Below are 21,898 nucleotides of genomic sequence, written 5' to 3' on the forward strand. Positions count from 1 at the left end.
TACTCTGTCATATGAAGTCATGTGATTCAGCTATTGTCTTAACACAAGATTTCATTATCTTCACTATTTCAAAGTGACTCAATTTTTTTCTTGTGTTTTGTAATTAAGAACAATGTTTGTTCTGCTTCTATGAGAAAACTTTCGCAGTGCTTTTCATTTTGAAATTTCTACTCAGTTTCAAGTCTTTAGAACCACAAAAAATGTGTTCTGGATTGCACAGAAATATTTCTTTTTAATAAGAAGAAATGTTTCTTGAGCAAATCAGCATATTAGAATGATTTGTGAAGGATCTGTGACACTGAATACTAGAGTAATGATGCTGAAAATTCAGCTTTGCATCACGAGTAAATGAAATTTTAAAATATATTTAAATAGAAAACAGTTCTTTTAAATTGTTGTAATATGTTACTGTTTTTATTAATAGTATCAAAAAGAAAAGAGGTTGCTAACTGATAATGAAAATGAGACAAAGCAAACACAAGCTTTTTTTTGTAAAAAAAAAAAAAAAAAAAGTGTTCATCTCGTTTCCTGGTTGTTAGGTCAAAACCTCTTCTTGTTGTTTTGAAGCAGAGAGGAAACCGTTTGTTAAGACATCAGTTTGCAAACAGAACAGTGTTTTGTAATCTGTGTAATTTGTAAGATGATTCCTCTTATATGTAATCAAACAGCTGATGGTGTAAATATTTTTTATTTTCCTGTTGAGTTCTTCTTTTGTTAATTTCTCATGAGCAGTATCCAAGTGCAAATATTTAAGACATGTTTTACGATTTGAGTGTATTCTTACACTCTTAAAAATAAAGGTGCTTTAAAAGGTGCTTTTAAAGGTGCTTCACAGCGATGCCATAGAAGAACCATGGAGTCAAAGGTTCTTTAAAGAACTATTTCTTTCTTACCTTTTTTATAATCTGAAGAACCTTCTTTTGCCACAAAGAACCTTTTGTGTAACAGAAAGGTTTTTCAGATGTTAAAGGTTCTTTATGGAACCATTTAGATAAAAAAGGTTCTTCTAAGGCATCGTGAAGTGCCTTTATTTTTAAGAATGTACGAATGGTTTTAATATATTTATTAATGTATAGCGTGTATTTACAATACCACACTTCTGAGTCTTTTATTGTAACTCAGATACCATAAAAATTCAGATCGCGGTCTAGTAGTGTGATAAATCTTGAGGCACAATTGGGAAATATTTAACAGGACAGCACTTTAGCCTGTTTTGTTGGATTCAAAGTACTAGAGATCACAAGGTCTGTCCCTTTTCCTTAGTTGCAGTTTTCTGCTGACCATAGTATATGTGTATGTCCTGCTGGAAGCACGATTGTCCCAGTCTAACACACAGACTAGCAGATATGTACGGCAGCAGCAGCAGTCTCAAGATTCCCACAAGTCCTCAAGAAGAGGACAAAGGAGAAGGAAAGGTGTATGGGAATGTTTTTGCAGAACTGGAGTCAGTAGACCTGCCCCTAGGAACAACTTTAAGGTAGAGTGATTGTTATGTGTTATAAAATGTGACCACGGACCACAAAACCAGTCATAAGGGTCAATTTTTTTAAATTGAGATTTATACATCAAACATTGATGTATGGTTTGTTAGGATAGAATGATATTTGGCCGAGATACAACTATTTGAAAATCTTGAATCTGAGGGTGCAAAAAAATCTAAATATTTTGCCGTAAAAGAAAAATCAATAATTTTGACCCATACAATATATTGCTGGCTATTGCTACAAATATACTTGTGCTACTTAAGACTGGTTGTGTGGTCCACGGTCACAAATAATTGTGTTTTTGATGGATGCTTTAACCATATGTGGTATTTCCCCACAATTATATGTATATAGTATGACTTAGGCCTGTTTGTTAGGCAAAAAGCAAAGTAGTATTATATTATATATCAAAGTAGTATTATATTAGTAATATAATAAATAAAATATAATAATATTAAATAAAATTATATAAATTAAATAAAATTGTACAATTATGACAAAAAAATAAAACAAAATAAATGTTTTTAAAACAGCTTCTAATATATTATTTTCATTTTTACAAACTGGGAATATACTGCATACAATTAAGTAATTACAAAAAAATGAGTTATAAAAATGTTTACTGGTAGTGTATACAGGCATATGAATATATACATATTTAATACCCCATATTTTAGTTGAAGATATATTATAATAGCAGTACTGTGAATTCAAAATGAATGTATTTACTATGGGTTTGAACCTATGGGTTTTAATGAATATTGCAGATGTCTAAAATGAAATAATTCGTAAATACTGAATAATAGCCCCATGAATTACAGTAAGCATCATATTAAAATTATATTAATAATAATAGGCTATTAACACTAGTAAAAACAGAAGTCTAATTTTATTTTTTCACTTAAAAAAACAATAACATAAAATAAAATAAAATAAAATAATACAATTAAATAAACACTACCAGTCAAAAGTTTTTGGACAGTAACTCTTCTGACTATCTGCTCACGAAGTCTGCATTTATTTGATCCAAAATACAGCAAAAGCAGTAATACTGTCAAATATTTTTACTATTTAAAATAACTGCTTTCTACTTGAATATATTTTAAAATGTAATTTATTCTTGTGATCAAATCTGAATTTTCAGCATCATTCTCCAGTCTTCAGTGTCACATGATCCTTCAGAAATCATTCTAATATGCTGATTTGCTGTTCAGGAAACATTTATTACTATTCAGTATGAATTTTAATTTATTTATTTTTATTTTTTGGGAGAAAGAAATTATAGATATTAATACTTTTATTTAGCAAGGATGCTTTAAATTGATCAAAAGTGATGATAAAGACATTTACAATGTTACAAAAGATTTCTATTTCAGATAAATGTTGTTCTTCTGAACTTTCTATACATATATATACACACACATTAATAATAATCCTAATTAACGAATAAATTACACAATTTTACATAAACTTTACATAAAATTACATAAGGGACTGACTAAATTTTACAACTGTTGATGTTCAGATAATATTCAGATAGATATTTTTCCACCTAAGGTCAAGAGTAGACACCCTTGCGCACTTTTCTATAACATTCGACTTGTTTTAGCTCTGCATAGCCCTTAGCTCACTGACAGAGTCCCAAAACAGTGACCTCTATCCAGCTTTTTGTCTGGCTCGCAACCCCCGTGAGCTGCCGGGCTGCTGCAGCTCCACCTATCGGTGGACCCGAGTTCCTGCATCTCTGTCGGCATTGTCACAAGTGAACACTGTGACGATTAGAGCCAACATGGCGGAGAGCGAGAGCTTGGAGACTATCACCGAACATGAGCGAATATTACAGGAGATCGAGAGCACGGACACTGCGTGCGTGGGGCCGACGCTACGGTGAGAGATGAGCATCGTCTGCTCTTATTTACCGTTCAGATGGTGATGTGATGTTTTCTCCTGTCTGATGGATGGAAAGCAGGCCTTTGTTTGCTAAAGATGCAGCTCAGCAGGACTTTATGTCAGTGCTGGTGAATCTATCAAATAAAGTGGTGATCGAGTCGATGTGAATTTGTGTTTTTCCGGTTGAATTCGTTGAATGATCGCTGTATGCTGTACTGACACTGCACACAGATTTCAAACACACAGTCAATGACACAGGCTGCTGCTTGCTGTTTTCCTGTCATTCATCGAGTACGATTGGAGGATGTTTTGTGTGAATTATCTAACTATCTATAATAATTTGCTTAGCATCTGCCTGTCTGTTTGCTTTAATAAAATAAGCTGTAAACATCTGAGGTGAAGCAGTACAGGCCCAGTGACGGTGTCACTGCGTTATAAATATGATGGAGCTGTCGACAGGTGGAAAGCTCCAAGCAAAATAGCTTTAGTTTTGCCAAATGGACGTCCGTTTCAGGTTAAATTCTTCTGTGTACAGCCCATTTCCTTTTCCAAACTCATTTCAGCTGCGGAAGAATGAAAGCTGACAAAATTTGAGTGGGTGTGGCGTTAGTAAATGAGTCTGGGTTGAGCCGGACATTAATATTCCGCCCTGAGCTCAGGTTTATCTGCTCATGTGATCTGTGTTTGTATAATTTCAGTATGGCTCTGACAATTTGATGATTTCAGCACAGCTGCATTTCACCATGTTTTTTTTCGGTAGAAATCGTGACTTCATGATGATGCTTTTTTATTTCAGTAAAGATTTGCTGTCTTTGGCTTTATGATTTTAGATGAAATCATGATTTCGGGAACTGTTAGCTATGTCCCAATATGATTTCAGATACAATCATTTTGCTAGCGTTCATCTGCATCCCATCATTAGATCTTTGGCTTCATGATTTCTGATCAAATTATAATTTTGTTAGCACTTAACTATGTCCCATCATTAAAGTCTCTGGCTTCATAGTTTCTGATCAAATTCATGATTTCATTAGCACTTAGCTGTGTCCATGAAATCTTTGGCCATGATTTATGATCAAATGATCATTTTATCCCACTAAGGCAGGGGTGCTCAACCCCGGTCCTGGAGATCTACCTTCCTGCAGAGTTCAGCTCCAACCCTGACCAAACACACCTGAACCAGCTAATTAGGATCTGAAGGAGCACTTGATAATTACAGACAGATGTGTTTGATTAGGGTTGGAACTAAACTCTGCAGGAACGTAGATCTCCAGGACCAGGGTTGAGCACCCCTGCGCTAGGGAATCTTTGGATGTATGATTCGGTAGCACTCAGCTACATCCCATTTCATGTCATCTTTGGATTTACGATTTCTGACAAATTTATGATTTCGGTGGCACTCAGCTATCCAATAATGAGATGTCTGACTTCATGATTTCAGATCAAATCATGATTTTGGTAGCACTTAGCTGTGTCCTGTTATGATCAAATCACGATTTCGGTAGAGTAGTTGCCAGTAGATCATTGGCTATATGATTCCGTAGCACTCGGCCCATATCCCATCTCATGTCATCTTTGGCTTTATTATAAAATGTATAATTTTGGTAGCACTCAACTCTCTCCAGTAATGAGATCTTTGGCTTCATGATTTAAAAAAAAATCATGAATTTGGTAGCATCATGACTTTGGCTACATGATTTCTGGTCAGATAGTCATTTTGGTGGTGTTTGGTTGTGTCCTATACATGATGTTTTAGAATTAATTTCTGAGGATATCATAGTTTTGGTAGCACTCGGATATGTCCCATCATAACATCATTGGCTTCATGATTCTCGTCAAATCATGATTTTGGTAGTGTAATCTGCGTTCCATCGTGACATCTTAGGCTACATGATTTCTTGTCAAATGATGATTTTGTTAGCATTCAGTTGTGTCCCATACATGATGTCTTTTGAGTTTTTGTAGCACTCATCATGATATCATTTTCTTAATGATTTCTGATAAAATCATGATTTTGGTAGCACTCAGCCATGTCCTGTAATAAGTTTTTCAATATTTCTGAATATATATTTGTAAAATTGTTTTAAGTAGCACTCAAATGTCTCATGACATCTTTGTCTTCATGATTTCTGATAGTAGGTAGTGTTAATCTGCATCTCTTCGTGACATCGTCACATCTGATAAAATCATGATTTTGGTAGTGCTCAGCCATGTCCTGTAATAAGATCTTTATGATTTTTTGATCACGTTTCTGTACAAATATTTTAGGTAGCGCTCAACTGTGTCATGACAGCTTTGTCTTCCTGAATTCTGATAAAATCTTGATTTTGGTAGTGTTCATCTTGTGGCCCATCATGACCTCAGTGGCTTTGTGATTTCAGATAAAATCATGATTTCGGTAGAGCTCATCATGCGTCCCATCATGACATGATTTTTGGTCAAATCATGATTTTGGCAGTGTTTGGTTATGTCCCAAACATGATGTCTTTTGACTTAATGTTTTGGTAGCGCTCAGGTCCCATCATGACATCTTTGGCTACGTGATTTCTCGTTAAATCATGATTTTGGTAGTGTTCAGTTGTGTTCCATGATGTCTTTGAGTTAATGATTTCTGAGGTAGCTCTCAGATATGTCCCATCATGACATCTTTGGCTACATGATTTCTCATCAAATCATGATTTCAGTAGCGTTCATTTGTGTCTCATACATGATGTCTTTAACATGATTTATTTGAATATCATGGTTTTGGTGCTCATATTTGTCCCATGATGACATCACTGGCATTGTGATTTCTGATAAATCATGATTTTGGTAGCACTCAGCCATGTCCTGTAAAAAGATGTTCACGATTTCTGATCTTATTTCAGTTAAAATGTTTTAGGTAGCCCTCAACTGTATCATGGCATCTTTATCTTCATGATTTCTGATAAAATCATGATTTCGGGAGTGTTCATCTACGTCAGATCATCTTGGTTAAATGATTTTTTTTGTCAAATCATAACTTTTGTCACATTCAGTTGTGTCCAATGCGTGATGTCTTTGACTTAATGATTTCTGAGAAAATCATTGTTTTGGTAGCGCTCATATATCTCCCATCGTGGCATCACTGTTTTCATAATTTCTGATAAAATCATGATTTTGGTAGTGCTCAGCCATGTCCTGTAATAAGATCTTAATGCTGTGTGTTAAAATGTTTTAGGTAGCGCTCATCTGTGTCATGACGTCTTTGTCTTCCTGATTTCTGATAAAATCGTGATTTCAGTAGTGCTCATCATGCATCCCATCATGACATCCTTGGCTACATGATGATGGTGCTCAGATATGTCCCATGATGACATCACTGGCATCATGACTCTGATAAAATCATGATTTTGGTAGCACTCAGCCATGTCCTGCAATAAGATCTTCATGATTTCTGATCATGTTTCTGTTCAAATGTTTTAGGTAGAACTCAGTTGTGTCATGGCGTCTTTGTCTTCATGATTTCAGATAAAATCATGATTTCGTTCGCGTTCATTTGTTCCTTTGTGTGCCATACATGATTTATTTGACCTAATGATTTCTGAGAAAATCATGGTTTTGGCAGCGCTTAGATATGTCCCATCATGACATCATTTCTGATAAAATCTGATTTTTTTTTTTTTTTGTAGCACTCAGCCATATCCTGTAGTACGCTCTTCCTGATTTCTGATAAATGAATAAATCATGATTTCAGTAGTATTCATCTGTTTCTCATTGTGATTTCTGTTCGCTATTTTTGATCATGATTTCTGTTAAAATGTTTTAGGTAGCAGTCAACTATGACATCACTGTCTTCAAGATTTCTGATGAAATCATAATTTCAGCCATGCTCAGCTTGATTATTACAGTAGAAATCATGATTTCAGCAGAAATACATTGACCTTTTGCACCGAGTTGATTCCCTCGTCTAAATCTCTAGACATATTGAGAAGAAAACTATTAACTGTCAAAATACTGCTAGCCCCTTAGGCTATAACCTAAACCTCTAGAAGCCATGATTCACTTTGTCAGTTGTTGTAAATAAAATGTTTTAAAATGTTTTTCTCTTATGCAACATTAGTTCTAGATGACTTGTTGTAGATGGTTAATCTGTTGATATTGAACTATGTAACAGTAGTGAGTGATTAATTCATTTAGACAGAAACCATACCAGCTGTTGATAAAGTCCTAGAAAGCAGGTCTTCAGGACATGCAAATTTGTTAACATTCCAGCACACACAGCATGTCCTGAGGCCACACGTTCCGTGCTGACAGTCACGCTGATCGTTACAGATATGACAGCTTTTCTCATTCCACAGATTTCAGATATGTTACCTCCTAGCACACATGACATGTTGTTTACATACAGTAATGGAGGCAAGTCTTTGAAGAAAAGGCTCACCTGCTTTTTACAGTTATACCTCGTAAGCTCAAGTCTTACAGTTGTTTCCCAGGACACATTTGATTCAGCTGACTGAATCAGAATCATATTAGATTAAAATTAAACCTTCATTGTTTTTAATTTCATGACTCCATGAAGGTCCATCAAGTAAAAAGTATAATATAAAAGAACATTTTATTATATAAATATACACAGTGTACGTAACCATTACTTAAACGTTATTTAAAACCATAACCACTATTTAAAATATATATAAAAGAAAAGTTTTCAAATCAAAGACACTTTTTTTTTAAACATATATTGAATATTTTGTAATATTGAGTTATGTTGTTATAATATTGTTATTCCAGTCGACACTCTGCACCTTACCATGTGATAATTATCTGTTAACATTAAAATTAAAATTCACCCATTATATTTTCTAAATGCATATTTTTGATATAAATATATAAATTAATTCCTTGAACTGCATTAGGAGTTACTTCGCATTTACATTATTTCAGAACACCTAATATCTGCAAAAACCCTGGAATAAACCTTATTTCCTGTGCCTGTTCAACTTAAGTGCATGTCAACACAGTGACTGACCCTCATTCAAGCTCATGTTACAGTAGGGTGTGGTTTGGTTTCATTTACTGCCCTGTGGTTGTTGTTAGATGTATGCAGACGTGTAATGATCTGTGTTTTGTGTTTGAGCTGTAAGAGGAGAGGCTTGACTTTTACTCGCTCTGTATTTCAGTTTCCTTCAGTACCTCCTGGCAGTTGTCCGGAACTTGCTGCTCTTTGGTCTGTTGAATTCAATAACAGGAAGGAGGAAACTCGTTGTGAACGTGGTCCTGCTGATAGTAGTTCTGTGTGCATGTGTGCAGATTCGCAGAAAGGATATCCCATTATGGGGCGTAATATGACCTTCTGAAAAGCAGTGGAAGTGGGTACCGATTTTAGAAAGCTTAGTTTTCAGTAGAAATTGACCCTCAGCATTTTCCATTTGGGTGGCAGGAAAGGGCTGACCAGATAACTGCGCTGCAAAAAAAGTGCAAATGGTTTTGTAAAGCTGAACATATCTTCATTGGTCTATAATTTACATACAATACAAGCACAGTTTTCCATTTTATAGTAGCTTTTTATAGTAATCCACCTAGCTAGGGTTGTCAAATTGTGTACTTAGGAAAAGTATGCACAGTTTTACATCTGAATTAGGGCTTGGCGATAAACAAAATCATATTGAGATCACTGATAAGCTGTGGACATTTTAATTCTATATGAATAAATCTAACAGCGTGTCACAAGGCAGAAATAAAGCTGAGTCACAAGCTTTTAATGGCTTCATTTGAGAAAATCGACAGGGTCTTTCCGTGTCAAATCAACCAAGTTTTAAAAACTCCCCCGGCTTAAATTTTTGATTTTGAAAATGATTTTCACCTGAAATTCAGTCAATACAGGGGGGTAAAAATGACTTCAGAAAGATGGCAGCATCATAATGTTATTTTTTTTCACAGAGATTGGTAGTTATATTAGTAAAATCTGTTGACTTTATCAATCTTGTTGCATTATGTGCCCATGGTGACCGTTCAAAAATGGGGAAACAGCACTTTTCAAATTTTTCTCCAAAGTTTGCATGCCTGTAACTCAAGAAGTATTAAAGATATCATAATGCCCTTTTAGATATTGGGTCTTTATCAACTTTCCTTTTGGCATCTTCATTTTTAAGGCCCTGTGTGATTCGGTTCCAGAGATATTGGAATTTCAATATGGCTCCAGGAGTAAATCGTTAAAAGGTACACATTTTCAGTAGTCTAAAACCAAATGTGGATCATTTGGTTTTCGACTACTGAAATGGGTAACATTCAACAATCTGGACATGGAGCCTCATTGAAATTCCCATTGAGATCTATGGGACTGAATGATGTAGGGCCTTGAAAATTAATTATTATTAACAACTAGAATTTAAAATCATATTGCAAAATCTTTAATACCTCTAGAGTTATAGGCACGTGAAGCCTGAAAAAAGAATATTTATGGCGCTCAGACAGGTATGTTCAATGCAGTTGTCTTGACAGAAAGAAACGAGGTACATCTCCAGTTTCAAGATTATTTGTTCTCCAGACATTCCTTTTTAAAAAAAGTATCATATTTTTTCAAACTGATCCACATTTGGTTTTTAACCACTGAAAATGCCAGAACAACAATTTACAAATAATGTACTCACCCTCTTGTCAACCACGATGTTCATGTCTTTCTTTCTTCAGTCGAAAAGAAATTATGTTTTTTGAGGAAAACATTTCAGCATTTTTCTCCATATAATGGACTGGTATGGTGCCCCAATTTTGAACGTCCAAAATGCAGTTTAAATGTTTTCCTCAAAAAACGTAATTTCTTTACGACTGAAGAAGGAAAGACATAAACATCTTGGATGACAAGGGGGTGAATACATTATATGTGAATCTTTGTTTTTGAAGTGGACTTCTCTAAGATCTTTAATACTACTTGAGTTACAAGCATGCAAACTTTGGACAAAAACTGGACAAGTGCTGTTTCCTCATTTTTTAATGGTCACCATTGGCGCATAATGCAACTAAGATTGCTAAACTCAACAGATTTTACTAATAGAACTAACAATCTCTGTGTAAAAATAAGATAATGATGCTGCAATCTTTCTGAAGTCATTTCCACCCCCCTGTAACTTGACTGATCTAAGGTGAACATTGCCATTTTGTCCTCCCTTTACAAAATAGTGGATTACTTAGTAAATATTTATCCATGACATTTAATATTTTGGCTTTCATCACTATACATGTGTATCTTTCTTCAGAAAAAATAGTAGGAAAATCAAAAAATATGAGCCAGGGACCTCTGGTTGAGTTCACACGGAATGACCAAAATATAGTCAAATACACACTAAAACTCGAGATCTTCACAGCAACCCACCAAAATAAAAGTATGGTTTGAATTAAAGTAATTATGACGGAAATATATTGTCAAAATGTACTTCTCAAAGAAATAATACTAAATAAAGTTTGTACTGTTATGATTCACCTTGTAGTTGGTTGGCTTGGTTTATGGCTTCTAAAGCTTTAACAAAGATCAAAAACGATATGTGAAAAATACTTCTGGGATAAACACCCCTGAAAATGTGGACAGACACTAGTGCAGTAAACTATACAAGCATTTTAGCAATATAACATGATATATATATATATATATATATATATATATATATATATATATATATATATATATATATATATATATATATGTGTGTGTGTGTGTGTGTGTGTGTGTGTGTGTGTGTGTGTGTGTGTGTGTGTGTGTGTGTGTGTGTATATATATATATATATATAAGAAATATTTACAAGTATATGTAGTTATTATAATTTTTATAGTATTTATAAATAAAAATATTTTGTACGTAAATGACATATTTCTCTTAAATATATACAGTAATTTGTGTGTATTTATATATACATAAAATTATACACAGTACACACACATATATTAGGCAAACTCAGACTTTTATTTTGTATGCGATTAATCGTTTGCCAGCTGTAGTTTATATATATTCATTACCCCTTTTGTGTGCTGTGTATTTTTTGGAATTCTGATAGATTGTAATTTTGAATTTTTGGACATATTTCATGAATTTCACATTTAGTTTCTCAGCCCTGCTAGCAATCGCTCAGAACATCCTAGCAGTTTTATCGCAATGTGGTAAAAGCACTTAGAACTAGCAACAGCTAGTTGTGCCATTTTAAAGGTTGTCATTCACAGTCTAGACGTTGAGGCTGTGTTGCCAATGGCAACCTGGATTTCATCCGAACCTTCTGCTCAGCATCTGAAAGAGAGCCAGCTGGCCGTTTCTCTAGCAGCGAGCCATCCAAGACTTTGCTACTTTGTTATAATGAGTATCTTTATTTTTTATGCTGGTTGAGATCGTTTAATATGAATCTCATGCTAATTGCTGTGACTAATCACTAGTAGTTTTACAGCAACTTCTGCTTTTGACTAACACGCCTGTCAACAGAGGAAGTACCTGCTTTTACATGCTGGTGCTCACGTCAGAGTCGAGGAGAGATTAACTATTTATCCGGTCTGAATGAATCTTTGAACATATGTTTAAAAGTAAATCTTGGAAATTTCCAGTTTATTATTTTTATTGTGATTCATAATGTTTTATAATGAGCTAGTTAATTTTTTTTCAGGTAATTTGTTCACCTCTGTAAAACAAGTAAGCAAAACTTTGTTAGGCCAACAGCATGTTACCAGGCAAGCAGCGTGACATAGGGCCCTATGATTTCCACGATGCCAAAAACGCAGACGGAATCGCAGAATCCAGTCATAAAAATGGAATTTACTGAATAACGCGGAATGTCACGGAATTTGTTTGAATGAATTAATCAAATTAATTAATCAAACCACAATATGGACTAGTATGTGTAAATATTACACCACAAAAATACCATTTAAATGTGAATCCTGCATGTTCTGCGTGTCTCTGTTTTAATGAATGGAGCGGACGAGTTGGTTTTGTTTACTACACACACTGAAGCGCGTGTGACGGTGATTTTTAGCATCTGTGGTCTCACTAAATGAGGACATAAATACGTGAACAATATCTGCTGAGTCACTTCATGAGCATTTGACTGTTCCATTTTAAGAAAACTAGCCTTATATCATATACACACTGAAATGTAAAGGTAGACACGGCAACCCGTCAAAATAAACGTCTGGTTTAACTTGAAGACATTGTGCCCGATATATATTACTACTATTACTACTACTACTAAAATGAAACAAACATTATTTTTTAGGGTATAATCACACAACATTTCTTCCATGTTTTAATTTTTCATAGTAAATTCCCCTTTGTTTGCCAAAAAAAAAGTTTGCTTAATTTTTAATAATTAAAAGATAAATGAAATTAATCTTTTATGCCTTCATTTGATAACCAGAACATTTTAAATACACAAAACAGAATTTCTGAGGGTAAAAAAAAAACCTTCCATAAGGCTATTTTAAGAATAAATGTGAATAAATTAAGTATGCATTCAAATAATTAGACATGCTAAAACACAGAATTTGATAACAATAAAACATATGGTGAGAAAAAATAAAACCTTTCATAGGGCCCTAAACATGTCATTTTTGTTAAACCTTAATTAAATTGATGTGACATTGTATAAGTTTCATGATTTTATTTAATTAGACATGCTCTTTGATTAATAATTTTATTTAACCATTAAAAAAGGAGTTGAGAAAAATTAAAACGGGAAAAAACAGAATCCAGAAAAATTAAAATGGAAAAAACTGAATTTGGAAAAAAAATAAAACGGATTTCATAGGGCCCTAGTGACACTATGTTCTGTTAATTTAACATTTTAACATTATTTAAATTATTTGTTGTGCTATTCTAAAACAGCCTGTGAAAAGTCAGCTTTTACATGGATTTCTAAAAAAAAATCTTAGTGTTGCTCTGTTATATTCTATATGACTCATATTTGTACACGTCACAGGTATGGAATTAAAAAATTATTAATGAAAAGAAATGCGATCCTCTTTTTCATGATAAGCTTCAATGCTTTCCCATTGAATAATCTACATCAGGATTGTCAAATGTGATTCCTGAAGGGCCACAGCCCTGTAGAGTTTAGATTCAACCCTAATTAAACACACTTAATCCAGCTAATCAAGTCCTTCAGGCTTATTTGAAAACTACATGGAATGTGTGTTGGAGCAGGATTGGAACTAAACTCTGCAGGGCTGAGGCACTGCAGGAACTGAGTTTGATACCCCTGGTCTACATCATTATAACACTGATTAACATTGATTTTAAGATTGTTTTATTATTTTTTTTATTTTTTGGTTCATGTTTTGGGTGACCATTTCATATTCAGTGTAAACCACATGAGAGGCACTGCTCTATGGCTGCTGGTTTGGTTAAAATATTTGCATGTGCATCGATTCAACATGCCCTGTTCCCTTGTTGGCCACAGGGTGGTGCACTTGGAGAACTATTCATGCATTTCTCCCAACTGCAGTACATTCTGCACTCTAGTGGTTTTGTGTAGTATGTAATATATTTTTTTCATAGTTATTTCATTTTAGTCCAATGTTCATAATTTGTTTTGTGTGTGTGTGTGTGTTTTAATTACTAATGCCAAGGACCCCCAAAAAAGACATTTTATTTTATTTTATTTATTTATTTAATTTAATTTAATTTAATTATTTTATTATTATTTATTTTATTTTATTTTATTTTTGATGGGCCACTTCCTAAAATATATAGGCTGCTAAATTGTCTCATGTATAAAATATATGTGAAAATAACAATTCATATATATTGTGTGGAAAAATGTTATTAAGTGTGATATTGTAAAGACAACTAAATTTCACAATTGTTCAATTGTTCAATAATGTTTAGTCTTATATTGTCATTGTAACAGTTTAATTTTAATATTATTGATAAACTTTATATTTTATTTTAAGTTTTAGTTATATAGTTGTTTTTCTTTTTACATATATTTAGTTTTTATTTATTTTTATTTTAGTTGTAATTTGATATTTTAGTATACCAAGTTAAAATAAATAAATATGGAAAATGTTGCTATAATAGCTAGCTGAACTTTTTTTGTAAATGATTTATTTCAGTTAATGGTTATTTTTAAAGTAAGAGAAATTGTATTAGTTAAATGCAATAAATCTGCAATGTACTTTAGAAATTTGTAAGTTAATATTAATATCATAAAGACATAGTTCACTCAGAAATTAAAATTCTGTTATCATGTACCTTATCTTCATTTCATTTCAAAACATTGACTGACTTTCTTCTGCAGGACACACAGAAAAAAAGATATTGTGAAGAAAATTGGTAACCAAACTGCTTTGGTGACCATTGACTTCCAATGTATGCGCTAAAAAAACACTGAAACATTATCAAAGTATGTTTCTTTTAAAGTTATACAGATTTAGAATGACATGAGGGTGAATGAATGATAACACAATTTCATTTTTGGGTGGACTCTTCCTTTAAGATTATTAGAAGACATTATTAGAAGAAATTTTTCAAAGATCCTCTAGAAAAGTTTTACGACCCCCTAGCGTTTTGCAGACCTGAATGTGAAAGCCCCATATCTAAACACAGCGGCTTTTCCGCTATGAATCATGGTAATACCATGGCATTTTATACTATTTTCTGAATCCAATCAATCACTAAAGGCCTTAACATTTTTTGAACATCCTTTTTTGAAATACTTTATGGAAGTGAAATAGTCAGTTAACTGTTTTATGTTGATAAGTAATGCAGTACAGTGTCAGCTGGTACAGTTCCATCCGCACTTCCTCTCGATCTGTGTCAGGAAGTGAGTGAAGACCCTGAATCATCTCGGACTGTTCTTCTTCACTGAGAGAGACGGCTCTCATGGCCATCTGGAGCAGTGAGGAGGGCAATACACTCTGTGATCTCGCAACACACTGAAGAAGCGCACCATCTGTTGGCTTCACCTCGCCAGCTCTCACTGCTGTACAGAGACACCGAGGCCAGCACTAGATAACACAGCTACTGATACACACATGCTCTTCGATTGATAACACCGTACGGGAGACACCTGCAAAGTATTGGTGTGTGTGTGTGTTTGTCTGTGTGAGAGAGAGAGAGAGAGAAGGGGAAACACAAGGTGTGTGCATTGTGATTGCACAAAATAATAAGTATCTGTTTGACTGGTGAAATAAACATTTGTGGTCAGACAGTTTAGAAAAGTGATGGATATTTGAAACCATTCAAATTTGATGTTCTAAAATGTGTGTTATGTATTAAAAAATGTGCGTTGTCACTTCAGTGTGTTCCAAAATCTTTAAAGAGGATTTCTGCACACTGTTGTTTGAATTAATTTAATGTTTTTGATGTTTGTTTTATAGATCCGTTTACGATGATCAGCCCAATGCACACAAAAGGTTTATGGAAAAACTTGATGCCAGAATACGCAACCATGACAGAGAGATCGAAAAAATGTGCAACTTCCATCATCAGGGATTCGTGGACGCCATTACAGAACTGCTGAAGGTCCGAGCAGATGCTGAGAAACTAATGGTATGTGGAAATCATAACTAAAATTATATTCTAGGGATTAGAAACATGTTATACATTGTTATTATTGAGAAAGAATTGCTTTTTAAAAAATATGTAAATAATAGTGCTGTCAATCGATTAAAACTAATTGATAGCACAATAATAAAGTTTTTAGATATACTTTTATATTCGTATAACTTTACATTCAATCTTCAAATTAATGTAGAAGCAACATAATGACAGTATATTATTAATATTTGTTAAATATTTTTTTTATGGCCGAAGGTGGGAATCACCAGATACCAAATTCTTTTTTTTCCCCCCTAATATTTAACCATTGACTATAGCCATTTAACATTACACTATAATTGACAGCTATCAATTGTAACATTTATTAGACTTTAAAAATAACAACTTTTAATTTAAGTGAACTTAAACTTAAATCTTTACAAAAACACATTATTTACCTGTGCCCTTCAGCAAGTCGGAAATATACAGAAATTGAATGAAGTTGAATAAAGTCAGACACTACCCTGATAGCACACGTACATCTCGGAGACGTCTATTTGACGCCTACATTTACATTTACAAGATGTATTTTGTAGAGTGTTTTCTCCTCTGCAATCTGTCTATTAGACATTTCCTGATAGATGTCAAATAGATGTCTATTTGAGATGTCTTTAAGATGTTTATGATTTAAAATGTATGTAAAACTGATATTTTAAGTCTGTCAGATGTTTGTGCACAGCAGATGCTTTCCAGATCAAGTGATCTTTAACAGACATCTTACAGACGTACTTGTGCTATCTTGGTAAATACTAAATAGCTTCCTAGTCCTAGCTTGTCCCTGCATTAACTGTGTTAAATATTTTTATGGCCGTTAAACTGGAAAAATTAATCACCTCGCTAATTTTGATAGCATTAATAAACAGTTAATTGTGTCTTGCTAAATATTGTGGCAATACCATGGTAGAGTAATAGTATCAGGAATATATATATATTATACCATTATATAAAATAGCGCTGGGTTGTATATAGAAAATTCACAACATGTTCACATCGTTTTTTCTCACAATCCAAAATGTGCAAAAGTGAACATTGCTGTTCACAAGTTTTTTAAATCCTGTTGAAAAGTGTTTCATTAAAAGAGAAGTCCACTTCCAGAACAAAAATTTACAGATAATGTACTCACCCCCTTGTCATCCAATATGTTCATGTTTTTTTTTCTTTAATTGTAAAATAAATTGTTTTTTGAGGATTTTTCTCCATGTAGTGGACTTCTGCCCCAAGTTTGAACTTCCAAAATGCAGTTTAAATGCGGCTTCAAACAATCCCAAATGCGGTTATGAACAATCCCACCCGAGGAAAAAGGGTCTTATATAGCGAAACGATCGTTATTTTCTTAAAAAAAATAATACAATTTATATACTTTTTAATGTCAAATGCTCGAGTTGTCTTACTCTGCCTGAACTCTGTTTTTTCCGGTTCATGACAGTTCGGGTATGTCGAAAAACTCCCATCTCATGTTCTACCTTAACTTCAAAATCGTCCTGTTTTACCTTTTATGTTAAGGGTGTTTGATCTTCTTTGCATGTTCACTTTGCAAAGACTGGGTCGGTACATCTGCAGCGATGTAGGATGATTTTGAAATGATTTTTGATTGGATTTTTTCGACATACCCTAACTGTCTTGAGCCAGAATGCACAGAGTTTAATGAGAACAAGACAAGACGAGCGTTTGAGATTAAAAAGTGTTTAAATTGTATTATTTTAAATGAAAATAACCGATCGTTTCTAGTTTCTAGACCCTTCTTCCTCGGCTGGCATCGTTTACAACCGCATTTGGGATTATTTGAAGCCGCATTTAAACTGCATTTTGGAAGTTCAAATTCGGGGCACCATTGAAGTCCATTATATGGAGAAAAATCCTGAAATGTTTTCCTCAAAAACATAATTTCTTTACGACTGAAGAAAGAAAGACATGACCATCTTGGATGACAAGGAGGTGAGTACATTATATGTGAATTTTTGTTCTGGAAGTGGATTATTAGAAATCATTTACTGTGTTTTAGATTTTTTAGTGTTTTCATCTTGAACCTCTTTGGCCATTTTAGAGTATATTATTATGATTAATATTATTAATTATATTTACATGTGATGAGTACCTTTAGAAAGCTGACATAATAATCTCAATATTGTTTGTATGTAATGTTGTTAGTACTCTAGCCCTAATACAGAATGATTATCATATGAACTCTTTCCCCACCAGCGTTTTTGAAAAAAGTTGAAGTTGAAAAAACAAAAACGCTAATTTCTGCATCTTGCTCATCTGTGTTTTTGATCAGGAGATTGTGGTCTCATTCAGAACATGTTTAATAGTTCCCCCGAGCGTATGACAGTGAAAACATGGAAGGCCATAAAAACTCGTCTTTGGGAGGGAAATGTTTTCTCATAAAAGATAAGACAGTTTGTCAATAGGTGGGGAAAGAGTTACTATATCGTAGTTTACTGCAAAGAATACCATTATTGTACCACGCTACATGTACTATTTAGTACTTTGTTAATGTGGTTAATGACTTAATGACAATCATTTTAAATGCATGTATATTTTTGAACAGTAAGGTTTTTAATATATTTTTTTAAAGAAGTCTCTTCTGCTCACGAGCCTGCATTTATTTGATCCAAAGTGCAGCAAAAACTTAAAAAAAATTGAAATATTTTTACTATTTAAAATAACTGCTTTAAATTTTAATATATATGAAAATGTAACTTATTCCTGTGATCAAAGCTAAATTTTCAGCTTTATTACTCCAGTCTTCAGCGTCATGTGATCCTTCAAAAATCATTCTAATATGCTGATTTGCTGTTAAAGAAACATTTTTAAAATTATTATTATTGTTTTTTTGATTCTTTGATGAATAGAAAGATCCAATAATCAGCATTTATCTGAAATAAAAAGCTTTTGTAACATTATACACGATACCATTTAAAAGCTTGGAGTCAGTATAATTTTTTACATTTTTTTTAATTTTTTTTGGGAAAGAAGTAATAGAAATGAATACTTTTATGTAGCAAGGATACTTTAAATTGTTTAAAACTGATGATAAAGACATTTATAATGTTACAAAAGATTTCCATTTCAGATAAATGCTGTTCTTCTGAACTTTCTATTCATCAAAGAAACCTGAAAAAATTCTACTCAGCTGTTTTCAACATAATAATAATAATAATAATAATAATAATAATAAAGCAAATCAGAATATTAGAATGATTTTTGAAGGATCATGTGACTGGAGTAATGATGCTAAAAATTCAGCTTTGAAATCACAGGAATAAATTACATTTTAAAATATATTCAAATAGAAAACAGTTGTTTTAAATAGAAAAATATTTCAGAATTGTACTGTTTTAGCTGTACTTTGGATCAAATAAATGCAGGCCTGGTGAACAGAAGTCTTTAATGTCTTTAAAAATTAAAAATCTGACTGTTCAAAAACTTTTGACTGGTAGTGTACAGTATCTTCTTTCTAGGACTTTAAAAAGGCTTATGCCTGAATATAACGAATGCCCCAATGTACTTCAAGTGAAATCGAAGAACGAAGAACTGGTATGATGCCATTTTGTTCAAAATCAGACCGAAATGAAGTTCATTTGGGGTTCAGACCTCACGCTGGAATCGCACGCCAATTCTCTTTAGCTCCCTTTCCACTTCCCAGAGTGAAATATGGTGACCAAACGGCACAGGAGTGGCTCACCAATCCTCATAATTAGACCCACATTATATAAAGCATATTCAGATAACAAGAGAGCACATACGGCATCAATGAGGTCGCTGGGCCCTCTTTGTTCGCGGATAAATGAGATTTTTAATAATCTCCAAAAGCGGTTCCTTATTACGATGACCTAATGAGACTTAATATGTGGGAAAGTCTGCGGTCATGCGGTCCCTGCACCTGGGGCACTGTACTGGCGCAGTGGTGTGGAGGTCTTCACATTTGATGTTAATCAGCCACCCAGCGTTTGTGTCCAACCGAAAAAAAAAAAAAGGAAAAAATGAATGTTTAATTACCAGAAAATGCTATCCGCATTTTGCCCCAGACAATGAATGGCACATAGAGCTCATTGAAGTTACCAACAAGGGACCAGTGGTCAATTGGGTCATTGATTTGAATTGTTTGACAGAGCCAGAGGAACAACCAAAGTTCAAAAATCCCAAGTAAAATTGAGAAGTTTGTCACAGAATCTGTTAGAAAGGGCTGTCAGAAGCGATTACCGGCCATAAAAGCTCCCCGCCGACCAAAAGTTCAAGTTCCCGCTGCACATTTAATTTGAATTTGCATGCCTTTGTTCTTGACTCCTCATGAAGTATGATCTGATTACAAGGGTGAGCAGTTACAACAGGGAATCGTGGGCTTATTTGTCTAACAACAGTGATATTATGTTTTAAGGGCCAAGTGAGCGACACCAATCGAAGACTTCAAGACGCCGGACGGGAGGTATGGCACAGTCTGGCTTTGTTAGCATGTCTGCCGTTAGAAGAAAGAATGTAGATTATCAAACAATAGCGCAGAGAGGACTGTCTCGTTAATTGAGAGGGCTTCACACTCTTTGACCTTCCCTTATGTAAGGTGACGGCCCAAACGGAGGAGGTCATCCGCTGCCGAATTCAACAGAGGAACATGGCCACCACGGTGGAGAAGCTGCAGCTCTGCATTCCCGGTGAGATGGCGCGCTTGCGTAAAGATCTCGCCGTCTGACCTGGAACCGCCACGTTTTTGTTCTCGTTTCCCAGAGATTTCATCGAAAGACTATTAAAAGCAATCAAGATAGCGTAAACGCCAGTGTTCCCAGGTTTCTTGTTACAGTAATGAGTCCAGGTCCTCATTAGACAGTGCTCTGTGTTTATATCATACGGTCTCTCTGACTTAAAACTCGATACAACACTTCCTAGCCGTTGGACAAACAGAAAGGGAATTGGATGTTTTGTTTTTACAGTGGTTTAATCAAGAAACCTATTGGATGATTCTGTAGATAAATGTAGTTAGGCTGTGGTTTCTTTGGTCTGTGTTTTTTTTTTAAAAGAAATTATAGAAATTTAGGAAGTGGTTACAGTTCACTGAGTAAAGAAAATGTTTTTAAGTTTGATTTCTTTTTAATACGTTGTCCTTTTGACTTGAAATCACACTGTCTTTTTTGTTTCTGCAGTCCTGGAAATGTACAGCAAATTGAAGGAGCAACTTGAATCCAAAAGGTAACTTGTTGCTTATTTTGAGTTATGTGAGTTTTTATCTTTATCGCAAATCAATCAAGATAGGTTAGAATAGAAGTTCATTGAGAGGTGCTGAACCTTTAGACAGTGTTTTTGCATATGAGATTTATACATCATTATACATTACACATTATACATCATTATAAATCTGAAAGCTGAATAAATAAGCTTTCCGTTGATGTATGGTTTGTTAGGATAGGACAATATTTGGCCGAGATACAAATATTTTAAAATCTGGTAACAAAGTATTGAAAAAAATCACCCTTAAAGTTGTCCTAATGAAGTTCTTAGCAATGCATATTACTAATCAAAAATTAAGTTTTGATATAGGTATGGTAGGAAATTTACAAAATATCTTCATGGAGCATGATCTCTACTTAATATCCTAATGATTTTTGGCATAAAAGAAAAATCGATAATTTTGACCCATACAATGTGTTGTTGGCTATTACTACAAATATACCAGTGTATGTCAGTATCTACCTAATAAAGGTTGGTTTTTAGTTATTGACAATCCTAAACTTCCATAAATTAAAGAAAATATTCTTTTGATCAAGTAATATCTACAGTATGATAATAACTGAATGTGTGAGCTTGATCAATGTAGTCAGCAACACACCAGAAAAAGTAATGAGACAATTTAAAGTTTTCTGTAAAAAGGGTTGGTAGTTGTTAATAAAAAAATCCTGCAATTAATGAAATTTTGGGACATTTTGCGCTTAAATTATATTTGTATATACACTGACCAAACTTATAAACGCAACACTTTTGTTTTTGCCCCCATTTTTAATG

General features: G+C 33.8%; 1 protein-coding gene across 7 annotated transcripts in view; it reads left to right on the forward strand.

The window, feature by feature from the left end:
• The first annotated feature begins 1,290 nt into the window (after window positions 1-1,290).
• exoc6 (exocyst complex component 6) overlaps window positions 1,291-21,898 on the forward strand; it is a 67,483-nt gene continuing 46,875 nt past the window's right edge. For 3 of the 7 annotated variants that reach the window (XM_051123851.1, XM_051123853.1, XM_051123852.1), the window contains exons 1-5: window positions 3,221-3,371; window positions 15,688-15,859; window positions 20,286-20,333; window positions 20,466-20,556; window positions 21,043-21,088. In XM_051123851.1, the coding sequence (XP_050979808.1) occupies window positions 3,274-3,371; window positions 15,688-15,859; window positions 20,286-20,333; window positions 20,466-20,556; window positions 21,043-21,088 (455 nt within the window). In that variant the 5' untranslated portion in view covers window positions 3,221-3,273. Of the gene's footprint in view, window positions 1,478-3,220; window positions 3,372-15,687; window positions 15,860-20,285; window positions 20,334-20,465; window positions 20,557-21,042; window positions 21,089-21,898 lie in introns of those variants that run through there. The other 4 variants (XM_051123847.1, XM_051123848.1, XM_051123849.1 and 1 more) reach the window with 2 other exon arrangements.

Source organism: Labeo rohita, chromosome 12 (genome assembly GCF_022985175.1).
Source record: "Labeo rohita strain BAU-BD-2019 chromosome 12, IGBB_LRoh.1.0, whole genome shotgun sequence".
Classification (NCBI taxonomy): Eukaryota; Metazoa; Chordata; class Actinopteri; order Cypriniformes; family Cyprinidae; genus Labeo; species Labeo rohita.